We start from the raw sequence: 18,516 nt of genomic DNA, 5'->3' as shown, positions 1-18,516 counted from the left end.
GCTTTAATATCATATCTGTGACTGCGAACTGTCAAGGACTCAAACGCAAACACCGTGATCTTTCCGGGAAAATTAAACTACATCGAACGAAAAATTAAACAAGGATGAACTCATGAGCTTAAACTTTTAATTAATACTAAAATTTGTCAATACATATGCACATAAAGAGCCCCAAACCAAATATACACAAGATATTTCAACTGGGTTCATAAACCATGAACTAAAATGCAAGCAAAACTAATAAGACTGTGTGACTTCCATGCATAAAGAATGTTGCGCATCAAAGTTTCTCCGCTATATCTTCGAAACTCCGAAGCTTGGGTACCAAGCTTGTTTTCTCCACTCAAAATCGTTTGCAGAGCTCAAACTTGTACCGGCATTTCCGTTATACGTGCTTCAACTTGAGATGTCTCCTCTCTCCTCAGCGATGACTGGAGCATCGGGGTGCCACTGCAAGTCTACCGCAATGTTTTGCAGCTCTGTTATTGCGAGGTCAATCCTAATTTCACGAATTCAGTAGCAACCTAGCAGCTAAAGATGTTATATTTCTCTATTCAATTAGCCAGTTTTGAAGCGAGAGCTTTATGCCGAGCTACCAGAACTTCGTTCATCTGCGCGATTTGGTTCAGCAGTTTATTGATTTTCTGCAGATTCATCAACTCAAACAATTCAGTACACAGACAAAGGCTACATTGACAGTAACAAACAAGATATCTGCTTCAAGCAATCATACAAACCAACAAGAAATAAAAGGAAGCTTGACAATCGGCTCCGGCATAAAGTTTTCAGCACCCAAATTGGCATTCCATCGAACACATAAAAGGCAATCAAATTTGGAGCAATGCATCAAACACCTGGTAGGCAACATCTAAATTCAAGCCATTGGACGATAAACTAACCTCGTCTTTCTCTTTGCGGCTCAATTTCAAATGATTCCGATACCGCCTTTGCCGAGCCCGCAAGAACACGGACCATAACACGAACACCACAGCCGCCATTCCCGCGCCAGAGGCAAAGCTCCAAACTTTATCGAACCCAGATGAGGAAGCCATAGCAGAAACCTTGGAACGCAGTAACCCAAAGCCAATTCCTACCCAGGTGGTGAATTGGCCAGGTTTTCGGACCAGGGTATCGAACGGAAGCGGCGAAAGCGGGCCCGATTCATCGGAATCGGACGGTGAGAATGACGACAGCGACGACGACGAAGAAGATGACAGCGACGGAGACGACGGCAGTGGCGATAATGGGTCCGGATGCTTTTGATCGGGTTGTGATGGATGGTGGAGATTTTCGTGATTGACTGGAGGGAAGACGGAGGAGTCAGTATTGGGTGAGGGAGTGTCTCTGATGGCGACCATGGACCATTCTTTGTGTTGGGTTTTGGGGATGCGTTTGAATTCGAATCCCGCTGAATCGAAGTGCTCGCCCGCCATTTTAAAGCCGGCTAAAAAGCTCGAGAAAACTCCATGGAAGCCCTCTGTATCGCCGCCGTGTCTTCCAATGGTGGTGATATCAGCTAATCCAAGGAAAACCAACGATAGCGGCCTCAATAACTAACTTTTAACCAAAAGTACTCATAAATTTATCTAATGATTACGACAAAATTCAAACAAAAATCAGCCCAATAAAGCTGAAAATCAGCTCAATAAAGCTGGCCCAACGTTGAAAATTAAGTGAAAATAAAAGCCTTGAAATGTTAAAAAAATATTGTGTGCTCCCAAGTATTTTGTATTATTATTTTGTTGTTCATTTGATTGAGGGCCGACAAGGCCGTGTAGCAACTCCGATGATTTGGTCAAGTTCTTCTTGGACGATGGCGGGAAAATCATCCCGCTAGCCGTGACATCTCGTGGAACCAGTGGTGTAGTCAGCATGGGCCATGGGTTGTCCTAGATCCCATTAACTTCAAAAAATCCATGTATATTTGTTTGTATGTTGTATTTGATCCCGATAAATAGTTTAGACAAACTAAATTACAACCTCCCACTCCTACTTCTTCTATTTTCTTCTCACATATTTGTCTTCATTTTCTCTCTTCTTATGTGAAATACTTTAGTTGAAAAACCTTCCCAGTCTTTAGCATTACTCCAGTGTCTTGCATCCACCCTAAACAAACATCTACAAATAATAGTAGTTGCCGACATATGTTGGCATAAACTGCAGCATGTGTTGAAAGAAATTGGCAGCTGCTTACCAAGTGCTCGACGAAATGGCCCAATAAAGCTTTTTTGTTGATACTATAACCCCATTATTTGAAAATCCTAGCTACGCCATTACGTGGAAGCAGCCGTTTTTGGCAAGGAGCATCAAACTCTCGCTGTGGTCGACTGAGCTTGTCTTTGAATTTTCGCAACATATTTTGGACCTTCAATTTTCTTTGCAGGGTGTTAATGTCTGCATTAAGTTTATGTGGATTATTAATTAGTTTTGAATTATCACATAACTATGGTTTCTTGAGTGTATGGAAACATATTTACAGGCCGTAATCCGCCTGCGATTGGTACGATTTCGAGTCTGCAAGCTTTGTTGTTGTTACCCAACTTTCACTGCCATTCAATTTGAAAACAAGTTATAGTTTTAGAAAATGATGAACGTAACTAAATTACTTGGTACTTATTCGTTGATCATCTTAAAGCCCGAGTATAAATTTCTCTAGACCTTAAACATTCAGAAACAAAGTACAAGCAATGCCAGATAATCCATGGTTGATGCTCGGGTAGAAATCTCAGAAACTTGAACAAGAGAATCTAAACAATCACGTAGAGCTCGTCGAATCCTTTCCAAATTACTTCGGAGCAGAGCATCGCGTCCTAGAGTTGAGGACATCCGAACGCGATGCTCAATGCAACAACTAAAACTTGAAGTGGCACAACATATCACAACAAGACCTCAAGAATTCAACAACTGTTGCTTCCAAGTTAACTTCCAAGTCCTGACTACTAACCTAAGTTGACAAACCCTAGACCGAAAATATGGTTATGATGGATGCACTTACAAGGAGAACATATGCCGGAACTTCTATTGTCCTGTACACCGGATCAAACTAGAAAATCTCGAACAAATAGTATTCAAAATAACATGGGACAACAAGAACATGGGAAAGTATACCGCGGTCGATAAATAAAATTCCTTCTTTAAGGCTTACTAGAACACAGTACAAAATGATATCAAGATTGTAAAAGAATTCTATTCTACCGTTCTTGAAAGTTGGAAACAAGTAGAAAGACAACTGAACAGACGAAATACAAAGTAACCGTGAACTGTAATCGAGTTTAAAATCTTCTTCTGTAACTGATGTATTACATCATTACCTACCAAATAATCAAACATTCGAGGTGACGAGGATGTTTTACTCACTAGCTGTGTGATCCGCTGCCCCCTTGCACTGGATGCCGCCGAATATCAAACTGATCAACAAACTCTAGAGGGGCTGCCGTCTCATTCCTGATCCTCTTGATCTTAGGGCTCAATAGCCCCCTGTGCCTAAACCCATACAGCTTAAGCACCTGGTTATCCGCAAAATTAAACGCCCTCTCCATGCTGCTCAAGCACCTCTCCACCGGGTAATCCCCGTAACTTCCACAGGGCTTGCAACCCACGAAATGGGTCACAAACGGCCACCTCTCATCACCCAAACCCGGATGATACTTCTCGATCATCTCCTCATACCGATCCACCAACCCAGCCCAGTAACCGTGCAAATAGTACGAATTCTCAACATACACCTTCTCCATCCACTGATCCTTCTGCGAAAGCAACAAGTATATCAACGCAGACTGATCATCCGCCTCAAACGCGGGTCTCCCCTTCAAATTAGCCGTCAAAATCTTCCCGGCCTCCTCCCTTATCGGACCCTTAGGACCCATCGGCGCCCAAACATCAAGCAAATCCAAAGACCACTGGCAATTCCTAAACAGAAAGCTCCCGGTGTTCAGCGCAATCCACGACTTCTGATCAAACAACAAATCGGGGTACCCATGAATCACAAGATTATGACTATCATACTTGGACAGCGGAATCTCAAACACCATGTCAGTAAACAATGCATCACTATCCATCCACCAAATCCACTCAACCTCGGGATGCGAAAGCATCAGCCTCCGAATCAACGGCAATTTCGCCCAATACCCGGCGAGTTCCTTATCCAAATGAGCTAAATTATACACAATTTCAATCCCATGAAGTCTACAGTAATCAATTTTGTTCTTAATTACCTTCAACAAGTAATGATCCCCAATTGGGTTATCACAAGGCTTAGGGGGAGACCCAGTAACGAGAAGAACACGGGGCTTACCGTTGACCAAGCTCGGAAAATCCGGATTCAACCGGAGCCAATCCTTCCGCTCCTTGTCCCAATTCGCGATCTTGGGTCCGAGCGTGTACGTGATGTTGGGGTTCATCTCGGTCTCGGTCAGCTCGTCCGGATCGTTGGGGTCGGAATCGGACCGGATCTCGGCGAGGATCCGGTTCGTCTCTTCGATCAAATTCTGGTTGACGGCGTCGGCCTCGGAGCTTCCGAGGTTGCCGACGCCGATCGTGCCGCGGAGGACGAGGATGGTGACGAAGCCGCAGAGGATGGTGATTTTGATGTTGTTGAATGTCTTCTGGATCTGCCGTCCACGTGGCAGGGCTCCGTAAGCGCGGCCCGCACGGCCGTTGGCCGAGGTTCCAGTGGTGGTGGTCGGAAGCCCGCCCGAGCTGGTACGCTTCTGAGCTGCGAAAGGACTATCTTGCCCCATATCCAATCGCCTTGTGGGTCGAGTGTGTTTGGTGTTTTATGGGGGTGTATTTGTAAATTTGTATGGGGAGGTTATAGGGGAGTGAGGAGGTGTAAAACCCTAGAGGGAGCGAACGAGTGGGGCATGGCGGAGGAAGGCTTGGAGATTATTGGAAAAATGGGGGAAATGTCAGGACATGTGTCCAACATCGATTGTCGTGGGGCTTGATGTCTTTTAAATTTTATTGTCTGATCTGGATTTCGAAATTTCTTTTCAAATATTTTTTTATTTTTTTTATTTTTAACTAACGATATTTTCTATATTAAGTTTTTTTTTTATAATGCATACACAATTTTGAAATCTGTGTCCTTCGAACACGGCATACCAAGTAATCTTAGCTGTTTAATTTTAATCCTACGGTCTGAAATTTTTCTTTCCCTTCCTCTTCGCCTCGTGTAGATTCCTTTCATCTTCCTCTTGGAAATCGAAGATGGAGAAGAACTTTTGCGTCTTGCACACTGGAAATTAATCGACACCTTTGATGACCACTTAGAGGAAAACTATCACCATCGCTCTGACTTCGATCAAATGGATAAAGACAGATTTGCTGGTGGCCAATTCGAGCCACGCTTACCATTAACATCAGTGATAACGAGAGGAAGACAGGCTTGCTGGTCGCAAGGCAAGCATTTTTAGGTCCGTTCTGATTGCGAGCAAACATGATCCTTACCCGAGGGTCTCGAAAATTAAGAGTAAATTGATCTGGAGAGAATCTTTATTCCTTAACCTCCCCAAACTTTTGAAGTAGGATTATCTTCCCTCCTATTCTCATCTCATTCATTCCCCACCTCTCACACTTTATTTTTATCTTATTGTTTCTATAAAAAAAATTAATATAAAATATTGACGTAACTTAACCGTAACTGTTCAAGTATGAGATGAGAGAATGAGAAAGAAATTAGGAGGAGAGAATCCTCCTCCCAAACTTTTTACTTAATTTTTTAAGTAGTGTCCCACAAGATCCCACCTCAGCAGTCACGTCAGTGTCTTCATCCTCATGGACCATGTGCCATGTTTCAACTTACTGATCTTAGCAGCCTTTTATGAGTTGCACAAATTGTCCTTCCGTTGAAAAAAATCCTAATCACGGATTTGAATTTCATCTGGATTCAAATTGTGGAGATCTTAGAAATCTTCATATTTTAACTATTAATCATGTATTATATAATCAGAAATTATTTGACTTTTTAAATTTAAAATTAAACATAAATAGTACCTAACAAAAACTGATCACACGATGTACGATAAACGATTAGGATGTGGGGCTCCTAAGATGATTCGAAAAGGATCCTCTTCCCCTAATCACACCCTTGTGGATATCAGTTTAAATCCAACTGTTCATTTGAATTTAATTCACAAGGTTTACGTTGTGAGATTCTTTTATGCAACTAAATTTTAGTCACGGTAATGTTACTATCAAATAATGTCACATGTTAAAAAAGTAAACTACTTGTAAAATGGATGCTTGTCCTATAGTAAATTAAGTCCATAAAAGAATCTATCGTGCGTGCAACGATACAAGGTGCAAAGGGTAGAAAGGTTACCTTAAGCCATAGAAGCTCGTTTGACTCTTAAGCAAGGTTTGGAATGACCCTTTTGGCACTTAAGGTGATGCACACATTTGGTCGAAGTTGAAGTGAATCGGATGGAAACTTTGATTTGGACTGAGATTGGCAGCGAGCTTAACCACAAGGGTACATAAACCGACACCACATACGACTTTGTGCAATTTAGCCTTTTGATTTAAATTTTATTAGAGCCGCCCCAAGTAATCTAATAAAACCAGCAGGATTCTCTACGGATTCTTTTGGTGAGGATCTTGAGAATCAATAAATCGTGTCCGTTCATTGCACATTGTGCAATCAGTTTTTGTCGAGTACTATTTGTGTTTAATTTTAAATAAAAATATTTAAAATGATTTATAACCATACGCTGTACGATGAATGGACACGATTCACATATTTTCATGATCCTCACAAAGAGGATCCGATGAAGATCCGGATTCCTAATAAAAGTGCAATCTTGCAGAAGTACTCTGAGTTAGGTGGAAAGATGTGGAATTTGGATTCAACCAACTAAATAAAGGGTTAATAATTAATTCAACCAAATCAATCTTAATGCGGCGAGTTATCAGAGTTTACAAACGTGACAAAAATGTGAAGATAGTGAAAGAAAGCAAACTTTGATTCACATCCCTCTCAAGTCTCCTAAATTTCTCTTAGGTTTCACCATAAGTTTTGGCCATTGAAAATTATATGGTTCACCAACCTCGTCAAATTCAACTGACCAGCTATTAGTCTAGTGATACTTCTTTATTCGATGTTGGAAGATGTCCAAAGTTCGAATTCCCGCTTCCCAAGTCAGATTCAATCCATTTGGCCAAGGGTTCGAACAAGTATACAAGGCAACAAAACATCCAAGGAGAAAACTAAAACAACAGTTGCACAAGTTACAGGCATACCAATTAAGTCGCGGCGGATTTCTTTTTCTTCTTCAGCATTCCCCTTAAAATCTTTCTCTTCTTCTTCGTCTGCTTTGTCTTCACGGTCCTCCTTCTAACTTTCACCTCAGCCTTTGCATTGGTGCATTCGATAAGGCGGAGTTTTTCCTCATTCCTTGCTGGCTTGAAAACCTCAGTGATCGAAGGGTCCAACAAATCGCTCGAGCAGCTAAGAGAAATACGGCTTCATCCCAAAGCTCTCTACCCTTTTCAAGGTCCCCTCCCCTACAAAACTTGGGAATCAACACATCATAAACCGGACAATATACGCCTAATGCGCTTGCCTTCATCCTTTGAAGAAGCTCCAGAGCATAATGTGGTCTCTCCTTGCCTACGAGTACATCAATCAAAACATAGTAGAACTTACGATTCAGTTGCAGGCCCTGTTCAAGCATCTCATCCACCATCTTATTTCCTTTACCAAATCTGCCGGACAAATACAACACTCTTGCAACAAGGTAAAACCCGTTCTTCATAGTCTTAAGAATGTTACAAGATTCCTTGATTCTTGTTCTTCCCAAAAAAGAATGGAATTTGGAGAAATGCTATAAGACCACATCTCAATCATAACATTTAGCGCTTGGGGAACAAGTCCAGACGAATTGCGCTTAAAGTTCTCACGCAAAGGCCCCCGAAGGAATGTGTTGTAGCAAAACAAGTCTGGCATAATCCTGATCGACTTCATTTCTTTGATGATTCTTCTTGCTTCCTTCACATTCTCCTGCACAAACCATCCATGCAAAAGACTTTTATAAATGCAAGGCTATATACCGGCAATCTTATCCCTGTGGTTCAAAACAACCCCTTCTGCTCTTTTAACGTGCCCTCAAGCGCAAAGCGCATTGACACTGGCAGTGACTGTAACACCGTCTCGAGGTCACTTGTACTTGTCCAAGTTCTTAAACATACCCAATGCCTCATCTTCCTTCCCCAACTTCACCAATGCCTCAGCAACAAGACCAAAAGTTTAAGCTGCCATTGCGCAGCCCGCCTTCACAATATCAGAGAGTACAATGTTCATTGCCGTGTGGTCCTCAAACCCGAATGCCAAAATTGTAGTCCTTCTCTTACAAACCATAACCCAAATTCTTATGACACCAGGAAAAAAACCTTAGCAATCTTCTAGTGGGCGCTTCGTTTTTGCAAGAATCGATTACTTGGGTCACAAGCGATGATGTTAAGGAAGCAGTAAGTTTATTTAGGCTCGATTCCAAATCATCCAGACCGCCAATTGCACTCGAAACAATGCTACACAGCTCTTGCAGCTCGGGCGGCGACTACACAGGGAACTCTGTCGAGGAGTAAAAACACGAAAAAGCGTTGAGATTCCGACTACTGACTGCATTCTGCAACAAAAAGCCGCTGCCATTTCGATATCAATACAGGAAATCCTTCTAACACTTGCAGTGCATTATAAAAAGCTCAGCCTGAACATCGCCTGCTAGCTGACACCAAACTTACTCTCTACACCCATATTATTTTTAAAAATACTAATATCTCTTTAAACCCAAGTTTACTACCTAATATACCCTCACAAACTCAATTCAACATGTAAATTTTTCTTTACACCCATTTAGAAAATAAAATTCCAATTGAGTAATTTTTATTAAAGAACTAATATCTCTTTAATCCCAAATTGCATAAGCATAAAGTCGTATGGCTTGCTTTCGTTAATGCAATACAGTATTAGGTCGTAATTGATGTAGTACAACATTATTATATGTAGAAATTAATAGAAATTCTTAAGATGATGTGCCCCATTGCTGGAGCTGCTGCGTACATCACTACGGCTCCCATGGCTATTGTTGCTAGCTAATTTGTTTGTATTTTAGTGTCTCTTTGTTGTGGTAACTGCTGCCTCCTAATGAACCAATCTTCAATTATTCCATGATCTAAGGTAAGTGGTAGCAAACAACATGCTCATTTACCTTCGTAAGTGGTAGCAAACCCTTATTTCTTTACGTTAGCCCTAGATTTTCAACCTTGCTAATGGAGTGGATTCGAGGAAACCAAATGGCTTCGCCACCATTTACAACTCATCTTTTCAACTTTCAGCGTTGATAGTTGTGAATTGAAACTTAAAAACTCATCTTCTCAACTTCAAAAAAAATTGAAATGAAACGACAAAAATTGCATAAATCAATTCATACCTTAGTTGGAGGATTTAAAACTTCAAAATCACTATCTATTGATAAATAAAATAAATAAACAAAAATAAATAAATAAGTTTGTTTTCTCTATATGAACTCTTAGGGTTTTGGCCGGAATGAACGTAGGATAAACATTGTGTGAAACTAGGGTTTAATTATTGCATGTGAGTTTATTGATAAATTTTAGTTTTATTGTTAATCTTATTGTGTACTTGATGGTAATTATACAATAGGATAAGAAAGACAATTCACATTTAAAGTTTAAGTTGGGTGTAGAAAGAGATTATATGAGTTCAAATAAAAAATTTCAATAGAATAATATGGGGGATTTTAGAGATAAGGGCTTGTCAAAGATGATTTTTAGAATATAACTCGGAAGGTTTTCAATATAAAAAAAAGATCATTCATTTTAATGCACCATGATGTCACTTATAATAAAACCACAAGTTTTACTACTATTTACAAGAATGCCATCATTTTTGTCTACAATTATTTACAAGAATGCACAATTTATGTCCGATAGTTTCGGTACGGTCAATTAGGTACATTATATAGTTTAGGTTCAATAGATATGGTACGATCAATTTGTTATGATTTGTATTTTTTATGTTTTAGTTCATTAGGTCTGATAAATTAGGTACGTTATATATTTTAGGCCCGATCAATTCGATACGGTCAATTAGGTTGTGATTTCACATTCTATTTTCTCTACATACAAAATTGTTCTTTTCACTTATCTTAGGATTCATTTTTAATTTATTGAATCCAAAACTATAAAAACAAAAACGAATGCATCGAGAATATAGGTACACTATATTGTTCTACATACAAAATTGATCATTTAGATATTGTCAATTAGGTCCTATCTATTCGGTACGGTCAGCTAGGTACTATATAGTGTAGGCCCGATTAATTCGGTACGGTCAATTAGGTTGTGATTTCACATTCCATTTTCTCTATTTGTATTGTTTCTTTGGATTCACCGTCAATTTGGCATCCAAAAGTCCCTTTTTCCTTCTTTCTTCCGAATACAACGTGATTTTTTGTTTTTGAGTTTTCTGGCTTTTTTTCTTTCATCATGGTTTTTGAGTTTTTTGGTGTCTTTAATTGGAATAACACATGGAGGATTATGGTAATGTTATTGTTATTGCGATCATGTTAATTATGGATCTAGTTACTTAAGCATTCTTGGAAAGTTAATTATACATTTGTTTCTCTAATTGGTTTTAAGAGAGAAATAAGGGTAAATAGGGAAACTAAAAATTCCATAAATTTATAAATAAAAAAATTATTAAATGTGATATGAAATATTATAATCTCACATGGTGGACTATTTTTAGTTTTTAATTTTACATACGGTATTATTGAAAAAATAATCTTACTTGGGGATTAAAATGAAATTTTATTATTGTATATCCATGTATGCAACGACACGTCAATACCCGTCCTTTGTACGTAATCCAACGCAACAACCAAGGGCATGATGGGAACATTCGCAAACTCCCAGCCATGCAAAAGCTCAAATTCGATCAGTTTGTCTTATATTGAAAACTGGTTCAATTTTCAGAGCTTGATTAACGGAAAGTTGATAAATTTAGGCACTAATCGGATCCAGGAGAAATGGGTAGGCGGTGGAATCGAGATCGAGAAGGATGAGTGAGGTGTTTGAGGGGTACGAGCGCCAATACTGCGAGCTCTCAGCTAATCTCTCAAGCAAGTGCACGGCTGCCACCGCCGTGGATGGAGGAGGTGGTAAAATCTCTGAATAATGAAATGCAATTTTTATTTTTATTTTTTATAATTCTCCTTTTCTTTTGTTTTTAGAGGAGTATTGATAGTTGTGTACAATGCATGATAACTAGATTTTTAGACGTGAATTATGTCAGTTAATCAGAGCAGTAATTTTAAACTTGTTTTACCATGTCAGATACTTGTTCCTGGTAAACAAGAATAGTTGGCTGGAGCAGTATATATCTAAATAAAAGATGCATTTTAATTTTTTTTTCACTTTTCTTTTGAGTTTGATAAGAATATGATGCATGACACATGCATTCGGGTCCGTCAGCGGTCAACTGCTAATGTCGGGTGCAATAAAAAAATATTGAATTGTAATTCAAGCATAGAGTGTTGGTTGGATTCATCATGCATTTGTTTGTTGCTTTTATTTTTTGGTTCAATTTGAAAATTTGCAACATAAAACGATCAACGATAGACTTTAGAATTACATAAAAGGTGGTGCTTTTGAGAGACTTTAGAATGCAGATGGTGCTTATGTGAATTCTTGCTTTGCAGAGAAAAAAAAGCAGATAATTGCAGAGGTAAAAGCTGGATTAGAGGATGCAGATACTTTGGTATGGCACTAACTCCAGTCAAAATCCATGGTTTAGATGTTTCATGTTTGTTGTGTTTACGTAGAAAAACTTTAGTACGGTTGTCTGATTAGGGCAGCCTGATTAGGGCAGCTCTCACATCATATGGGACCAACGTAGGTTCTGGGGAAACCAAAACACAGAGGGTCTCGTGCTTTTTGTGAGAGGTGCTCTACGGATTTCGTGGTCTAGCAACCGTACCCAAGTTTTCTTCTGTTTATGATATTAGATTGATGATTTATGCCATGTTGGAGAACTTATCCAGCTGAGGAAAATGGACCTTGAGGCGAGGAGTTTGCAGCCAAGTGTGAAGGCTGCTCTTCTTGCCAAGCTAAGAGAATACAAGGTTGATTTGAACAATTTGAAGAGCCAACTGAAGAGAATCGCATCACCTGTCGTGAATTTTGCAGCTCGGGACGAGCTGTTGGAGCCCGGAATGGCAGATTCCTTGACGGTAATGCATCATCTCTATACCTTACCTCTCTCAATGCGTGTTAGCTTGTCAAGGGGTCTTGTTCATAGGATGTTTTGGTTATGTGGCAGACATCTAACGATCAACGAGGAAGATTGTTGATGACGACTGACATGTTAAATCAGTCGACGGACAGAATCAAGGAGAGTAGAAGAGCAATGCTGGAAACCGAGGAGCTTGGGGTCTCAATCCTCCAAGATTTGCACCAACAACGCCAGTCACTTCTACATGCTCACAATACAGTATGTCTGTTAATCCTGTACCTCCTCCTTTTGCTTTGTGTCATTTCCCCTGGAAAGCAGATGCTTGTTGCTTACGTGACGAGAGATATAGGACGAGGGGGATATATCCATGGTTACATTAGATAATCTCCGATGAATTAGGCTAACGAGAAAATGAGATTGTCGAGGTGGTAACCCTAATTTCGTTTCGTTGTGTTGGCAGCTCCACGGGGCGGATGAAAGTATCAGCAAGAGCAAGAAGGTGCTGACCGCCATGACGAGGAGTATGAACAGGAATAAATGGATTGTCGGCTCCATCATCGGAGTCTTCGCCGTTGCAATCTTGTTTATCCTTTATCTTAAGATTACGCGCTAGCTAATATTGGTCTGGAATTTCACTCTGATATTGGTGTGTATGTTATTGGATATTGTTTCTGGTTGATTCGGGCAAAGGGCAAACAGAGCTGTCTTTTCGTTATATCTTTGCAAAATTTGGTGTTAGAATGAAAGAAAGCAGCCATGGATTCGTTTGAGACGAACAGAGTGGCCGGGGTTGGCCGGAGAAAACAGGGTAGACCGTGTATCAGGGGAGCACAGAGGCCGCCTTTCGGGAAGTCACAAATGTGTCTTCTGTTCTGCAAACTATACTTTTTACGTCAAAGAAGGAAAGAGGCACAAGAAATCTTCAAAACTTTCACAAAAATTACCATAAAATTCCATATGATAATAAGAAGAGAAAACACCGTTCTCCTGTTTAAGTCATTGTTTAAATCTAAAACTTCTTGACAGAAAAATTCTGAAGATGAGCTCATTTCCGGTTTGGATTTCGGACATGGATGAATCAAGGATGAAAGGTTCCCGACCTCAAGAGCTCTTCACCGAGTGTCTGTTGGGCTATTCTGTAATTCAAGAAGATGGACGGCGCGATACTTTACGATGATCAGATCTTTGATTACTGAAATAGAACCAGTAGTTTGAACCCTTGATCAATGTCCAACCAATACGACGATGCACCCAGTATACTTCAATGGAACCATGCAACACCAATCCCCACTCATCCATATAGGTAACATTAAGGGATGCAGGAACGTCCGTAATGAAAAGGGATTCAACTCTTATGATTCTCCCACGTAACCAAATACAATCACTTCCTATCAAGAAGCACCATCTTCCGGGGAGGAATCCCTTGGCGCAAGCTCCTCATCATCCTTTTCATCCTCCTCCTCATCATCTTCAACAGAAGCAGGCTCGCCGTTAAGATCCACATTTACACCATTTAACTTCCCCACAAATTGTCCCCGCACACGAGGTCTCCTTTCGGCAAGTTTCTTTCTATTTACATACCTGATCTTTTTATCAAAACACCGCTCCTTTCTTTTTTGCCTAAATTTAATCAATGCTGCCTCCCTTCTGTCAACCTTATTTAGATTCACTTCAGTGGATGCTGAACTTCCAAATGATGGCCATGGCTGAGCATTCGGCATTTGTTGACCAGGTTGCAAGCATACACCATAATAGGGGAACGAAGCCATCCCATTTGGGTGTGGAGGGCAGTGTGGAAAATGATTGTATTGTGGCATCACAGCATGATTTTGCATGTCATGCAGATTCTTTTGATAAACTTCGGGTGACGATGACATCATAACTTGATTGACAGCCCCCGACATATAATATTGATAGGCGGCTTGGGTGGGTAGGCCAGAAAAATCATGTTGAGGTTCATTTCTTGGATGTGCAGGCACCAGAGAGGATCTGTCTTCCTCAAAACTCCTCTGATTTTGAAGTTCCATTGATCCAGACGGGGTACTAGACCTCTCCAAAGAAAGAGAATCTGGGATACTGTTACTGCTTGGCAAGTCATCTCCCTGTGAGTTGCTTTCCCACGCCTCTCCATTTCCATGTACTTGGGGATCACCAACCACTTGGTGAACACATTCTTCTTGTTTCTCTTCTATCCTCAAATTTTCAGTGGCAATGTCTTCAATATGTGCAACCACCTGAGGATTGATTTTTAGTTCGCTTGATTTCACATACGTAAGGAAGGCAGATGACTTGCCAACGCCAATCTTCAGTTCGCTCTTCTTTGGGGCAGATAAAAACTTTCCTAACAATATAATCAGAGAAAATGGAAAAAAAGTTATTTGTGTAAAAGATGAAAATGTCATACTGAAAAACTATTCTTCTTAAAGATAGGTTTTTGCTTTACCCAAATTAGTGAAGTTGAATGAATGACACAATAGTATTAACCATACATGACGGTGTTTCAAGTGAACACGTGTTCAAAACATATGATACAACAAAATTTCTCCATATCACAAGTGGCTCACCAGTTTGCCGGTCACTTATTCCTGGAACATCGGGCCGAAATTCTGATATATTCTCGACAGGAAGCTGCATAACAGGAGTAGACTAAAAAATAAAATTAATTAATTAACGATCATGCTTTAACTCTATATATAATAAATATTAAGTTAAAATTATAACCCAAAAAAAAAAAACTGATCTTCAAAAAGTAATTTATAAATAGTAAACGGTCACCTTATCTTCCTCAGGAGCTGGGGTTCCAGTCTCTGGATTGCCCAATTTATCATCTGTATCATCCGAGAATAAAGTAGTACTGTTCGTATTAGATCGGCTAGGGTCTGATATCACCAGATCAACATAATTTATAAGGTTCTTCTCTGCTAGCCCAAGCTGCCAAATACATAAAATAAAAATGTTTTAGTTACTAATTTGAGAGGATATAGAAGTATCCTAGTGCACATGCATCAGTTAGGGATGAGGAACTTGAAAAAAAGAGGTATTACATACACAAGAGTACATTCAACTAAAGGAGTACGAACTTTAGCTTTAGAAGTGAGAAGGCTGAGAAGTGAGAAGCCAAGTAATTTGATTGCATGCTTTGTTCTGAACTATCCAAGATAGTAAATCCACCTAAATGGGTCATATAAAGATACTAACAGCCCAAACAAAACATCAACTCCTACATGATGGTCACTTCTAAGCTGCTAGCTTGCTAGGCATCCCTAGTGTGTTTATTTCTATCAACAAAGATTTTGATAAAGCAAGGGGTAATTCGAAGAACAGCTCAGAAACAAAAGCATTAAAGTCGTGCAACCAAACCATGTGCCTTCTTCTCCACATGTGTGTCCACAAGTTCAGAAGCTCATTAGTGCGTAAAGGCTTTACAAGATAGTCAGCTGCTCCAAGCTTCAAGCACTTAACAACAGTAGAGACCTCATCTTGTGCCGACATCACTGACCCAAAAAAAAAAAGGATCAGCAGTGAGGTTAATACAATAATTTTCCTTAACATGAAACATTTATCATTGAAAGAAAATGGAAACAATAGGATAAGACATGCTTACTGATTACAGGAATGCGCCTTAACTCTCTATCCCGTGTGATGTACTTCAACATTTTCATGCCTTTGCGCATAGGAAGGTCAACTTCGGCAAGTATGAGATCGATATCAGGCCCCTCTGCATTCAATGCATCAATCACTTGTCGAGGAGACTTCACGGAAATAACTGTAAAGCAATGAAATCGAGAGTCAGAATTGAGCACACAAATCATCTTCAATTGCATTGGCTTTTCATCTTGGCCTTTCTAAACCTTGTCCTACTGTTCAAAATTCTTATTTCAACAGGTGGCATGTTTAGCATTACTTTTCACAAACATTTACTTATTTGAATATATTCACACCATATTTCACCTAAACTCTTAAAGGATTCATTTGGAAACTCGAGAAAGTTAGAAACGATCAAACAATTCACGTTATCACATACCGTAATTGGGATCAATTCAGTGCACTTTATCTTTGTAGATTGAAAACAAAAAAACAGCACAAAGCAACAGAAAATGCAACTCCAACTTGATTTTTCTTTCTCAGATCATCAAAAAGTTAAAAATTTGGCCTTTCTTTCGCAATTCTCACTCCATTTTCTTAGCAACCAGACAAATGATAAGCTCTAACAATTTCCAAACTTCAAATAGGAAGATACGATCAAAGTAATGAACTTTTACAAAAATAAAATACGTTCATACCCTGGTAAGAGCATTTCACAAGAAGCGTGAAAACCTCTTCCGAACTGTACTCGTTGTTATCGCAGAGTAAAATCCTCACCCTGCTCCTGTCGATGAACCCATCAGCACCACTACCGACGCCACAAACGCCGCCGCCGCCGCCACTGCCATCAGCTTCAGACTCTCTGTTCAAATTCAGCTCCATCGCAAAACCCACCAAAAACCCCCGGCAAACTCTCCGATCCTACAAAACCTCCATAAATCCAACCAAAATACTCACCGCTCCATCTCCAGGGCTCCAATCAGAATCCCAAATCAGGGTTTTGCTGGTCTCCAATCCCCAATCCCAAGCGCTGACACCATTTCTTAGTCAAAAACCCAAACCCCAAACCCGTCCGTACAATCGCAGCTCCGAGCAAGCTTATCGGACGGTTGGGAATTCGAGTTGACCCCGGGAGAGAAGCCGATAGAATTGTTACTTAAAAAGAGTTCCAAGTTCGGAATCTGGGATCATCGGCCACCAGCGGCGCACGATGGCACCAGCCGAGGAGTTGGAAAAAAACAAAAAAGAAATGTTAGCAGGAAAAAAACAGTGAAATTTTAAATAAATCTCACTAAAATCTGTATAAATATTACGTGTAAGGTTCGCAAACGTGCGCGTGGGGGAGTATTAGGCGTAAGATAGAGGGGAGGAGACGTGGAAGGTTGGGTGACAGCAAACAAAAGTGCAAAAAGGTGAGGAAAAAGGGATTCTCTGGATCCATTTCTCCTGTTCCATCAAATCAGGGATCCAATTTATTAAAATTTGATTCAACGGCTGAAGTTATTATAACTTTTAAAGTAAATCCGATTTATAATCGTTGGATCAAAATTCAATAGTATAAATTCTCTAATTTAATGGATTAAGAAGAAGGAATCCATAAAGAATCACTTTCCACTGGTAATGGTGTTTTCAACCTTTCAGGTTAGAGACAGTCAGGACTCACTTTTTATTTATTTATTTATATTGAAAATAATAATCTATTTATTCCTTGGATATTATTTTGAGAAATACTTTTTCAAAGTAAGTATTCTCTGTCATCTCTCTGCTTAAAGTTAATTTTCATGGTAACGTTATAAAATATTATGTAAAAAAAAACATGAGGTGACAGAGAGTTTTCTTAGTATTTTTCTATTATTTTTTGGGTTTTGCTAGAGAAGACTATATGTTAAAGAAGAGCGTAAATCTCAATTTTTGATGGTAATGAGATTTCTCAACTATTGTTATGTTATTGTATGAAATCCATTAATATGTAATATTTTCTTACTTAGTTATGAATGAAAATAACCGAACCAAACTAAACTAAACTGCTACCTAAATGAATAATTTGGCATATTATACAACTAATTTTATGCATGAATGGAACCAATCCGAACTGTAATTTTACATTGATTTGCGTATTTCCCTTTTTTCCCGTGCACTCCTCCTTGTTTTTCTCTTGGATTGAATAAGTTACAAAAAATTTAAGATTCACGGAAAATTGAGGAGTACATAAGGAGAGAATTGGAAGCGTGAAAATCACTACCCACCCATCCTAACCACAAAGCAAGAGCAACCCCCATAACTAAAGAAGAACATTTAGGTGAGTCATAAGCAAAGTATGTATTACGCAGAACACGATAAGCCAAGTTAGCTAGAACAATATGCTCTATCCTTATGCACACAAATTTGAATATCTCTTATCGTAGTTAGACTAGTTTAATATGGACCGTCGCTCTAATCATAAAAAAACGTAAGCAGGATGCCTGCATGTGTATTATGGGAGAGGATGTATCTGCTAGCCTATACTCTTCTTCTCCAAGATTTTTGCTCCACATGCTTTTTAACAAAATGATATCGCAAGCAGGTGGCTGTCACATCCTTTACCAAATCAAATTTCAAGCACATTAAGCACATGCATGGAATTGTTCAAAACAAGGCAAAATGTGATAAATTCAGAAATCGAAATAACATGAGGATTT

The 18,516-nt window shown here is 39.4% G+C and overlaps 4 protein-coding genes and 1 pseudogene across 6 annotated transcripts; 1 reads left to right on the top strand and 4 right to left on the bottom strand.

Moving 5' to 3' along the window:
* Positions 1 to 213: 213 nt before the first annotated feature.
* On the bottom strand, positions 214 to 1,551 carry LOC137713949 (uncharacterized). Its single transcript, XM_068453311.1, has 2 exons — positions 900 to 1,551; positions 214 to 644 (listed from the first exon to the last, which is right to left on the bottom strand). The coding sequence occupies exons 1-2, from the start codon at positions 1,431 to 1,433 to the stop codon at positions 555 to 557; spliced, it is 624 nt and encodes a 207-aa protein (XP_068309412.1). The 5' UTR covers positions 1,434 to 1,551; the 3' UTR covers positions 214 to 554.
* Positions 1,552 to 3,095: 1,544 nt separating this feature from the next.
* LOC137712695 (probable xyloglucan 6-xylosyltransferase 5) lies at positions 3,096 to 4,933 on the bottom strand. Its single transcript, XM_068451827.1, has one exon. It carries the CDS (start codon positions 4,737 to 4,739, stop codon positions 3,357 to 3,359), a length of 1,383 nt encoding a protein of 460 aa, XP_068307928.1. The 5' UTR covers positions 4,740 to 4,933; the 3' UTR covers positions 3,096 to 3,356.
* A 2,309-nt stretch (positions 4,934 to 7,242) lies between these two features.
* On the bottom strand, positions 7,243 to 9,075 carry LOC137712393 (pentatricopeptide repeat-containing protein At5g61370, mitochondrial-like; annotated as a pseudogene).
* Positions 9,076 to 10,977: 1,902 nt separating this feature from the next.
* On the top strand, positions 10,978 to 12,973 carry LOC137712557 (vesicle transport v-SNARE 13-like). Of its 3 annotated transcripts, none has more exons than XM_068451640.1 (5): positions 10,978 to 11,177; positions 11,721 to 11,779; positions 12,063 to 12,251; positions 12,341 to 12,511; positions 12,714 to 12,973. In XM_068451640.1, the coding sequence occupies exons 1-5, from the start codon at positions 11,081 to 11,083 to the stop codon at positions 12,864 to 12,866; spliced, it is 669 nt and encodes a 222-aa protein (XP_068307741.1). In that variant the 5' UTR covers positions 10,978 to 11,080; the 3' UTR covers positions 12,867 to 12,973. The 3 variants fall into 3 exon arrangements, with proteins under 3 accessions (XP_068307741.1, XP_068307739.1, XP_068307740.1); XM_068451638.1 differs by having other exon boundaries at positions 11,691 to 11,779; XM_068451639.1 differs by having other exon boundaries at positions 10,978 to 11,180.
* Positions 12,974 to 13,174: 201 nt separating this feature from the next.
* On the bottom strand, positions 13,175 to 17,088 carry LOC137712556 (two-component response regulator-like APRR1). Its single transcript, XM_068451636.1, has 6 exons — positions 16,537 to 17,088; positions 15,858 to 16,019; positions 15,614 to 15,747; positions 15,029 to 15,184; positions 14,818 to 14,899; positions 13,175 to 14,594 (listed from the first exon to the last, which is right to left on the bottom strand). Exons 1-6 carry the CDS (start codon positions 16,718 to 16,720, stop codon positions 13,645 to 13,647), a joined length of 1,668 nt encoding a protein of 555 aa, XP_068307737.1. The 5' UTR covers positions 16,721 to 17,088; the 3' UTR covers positions 13,175 to 13,644.
* Positions 17,089 to 18,516: the final 1,428 nt, after the last annotated feature.

Source organism: Pyrus communis, chromosome 13, assembly GCF_963583255.1.
Source record: "Pyrus communis chromosome 13, drPyrComm1.1, whole genome shotgun sequence".
Classification (NCBI taxonomy): Eukaryota; Viridiplantae; Streptophyta; class Magnoliopsida; order Rosales; family Rosaceae; genus Pyrus; species Pyrus communis.
The sequence above is the reverse complement of the archived record's forward strand: the minus strand, read 5'-3'. Positions and strand labels throughout refer to the sequence as shown.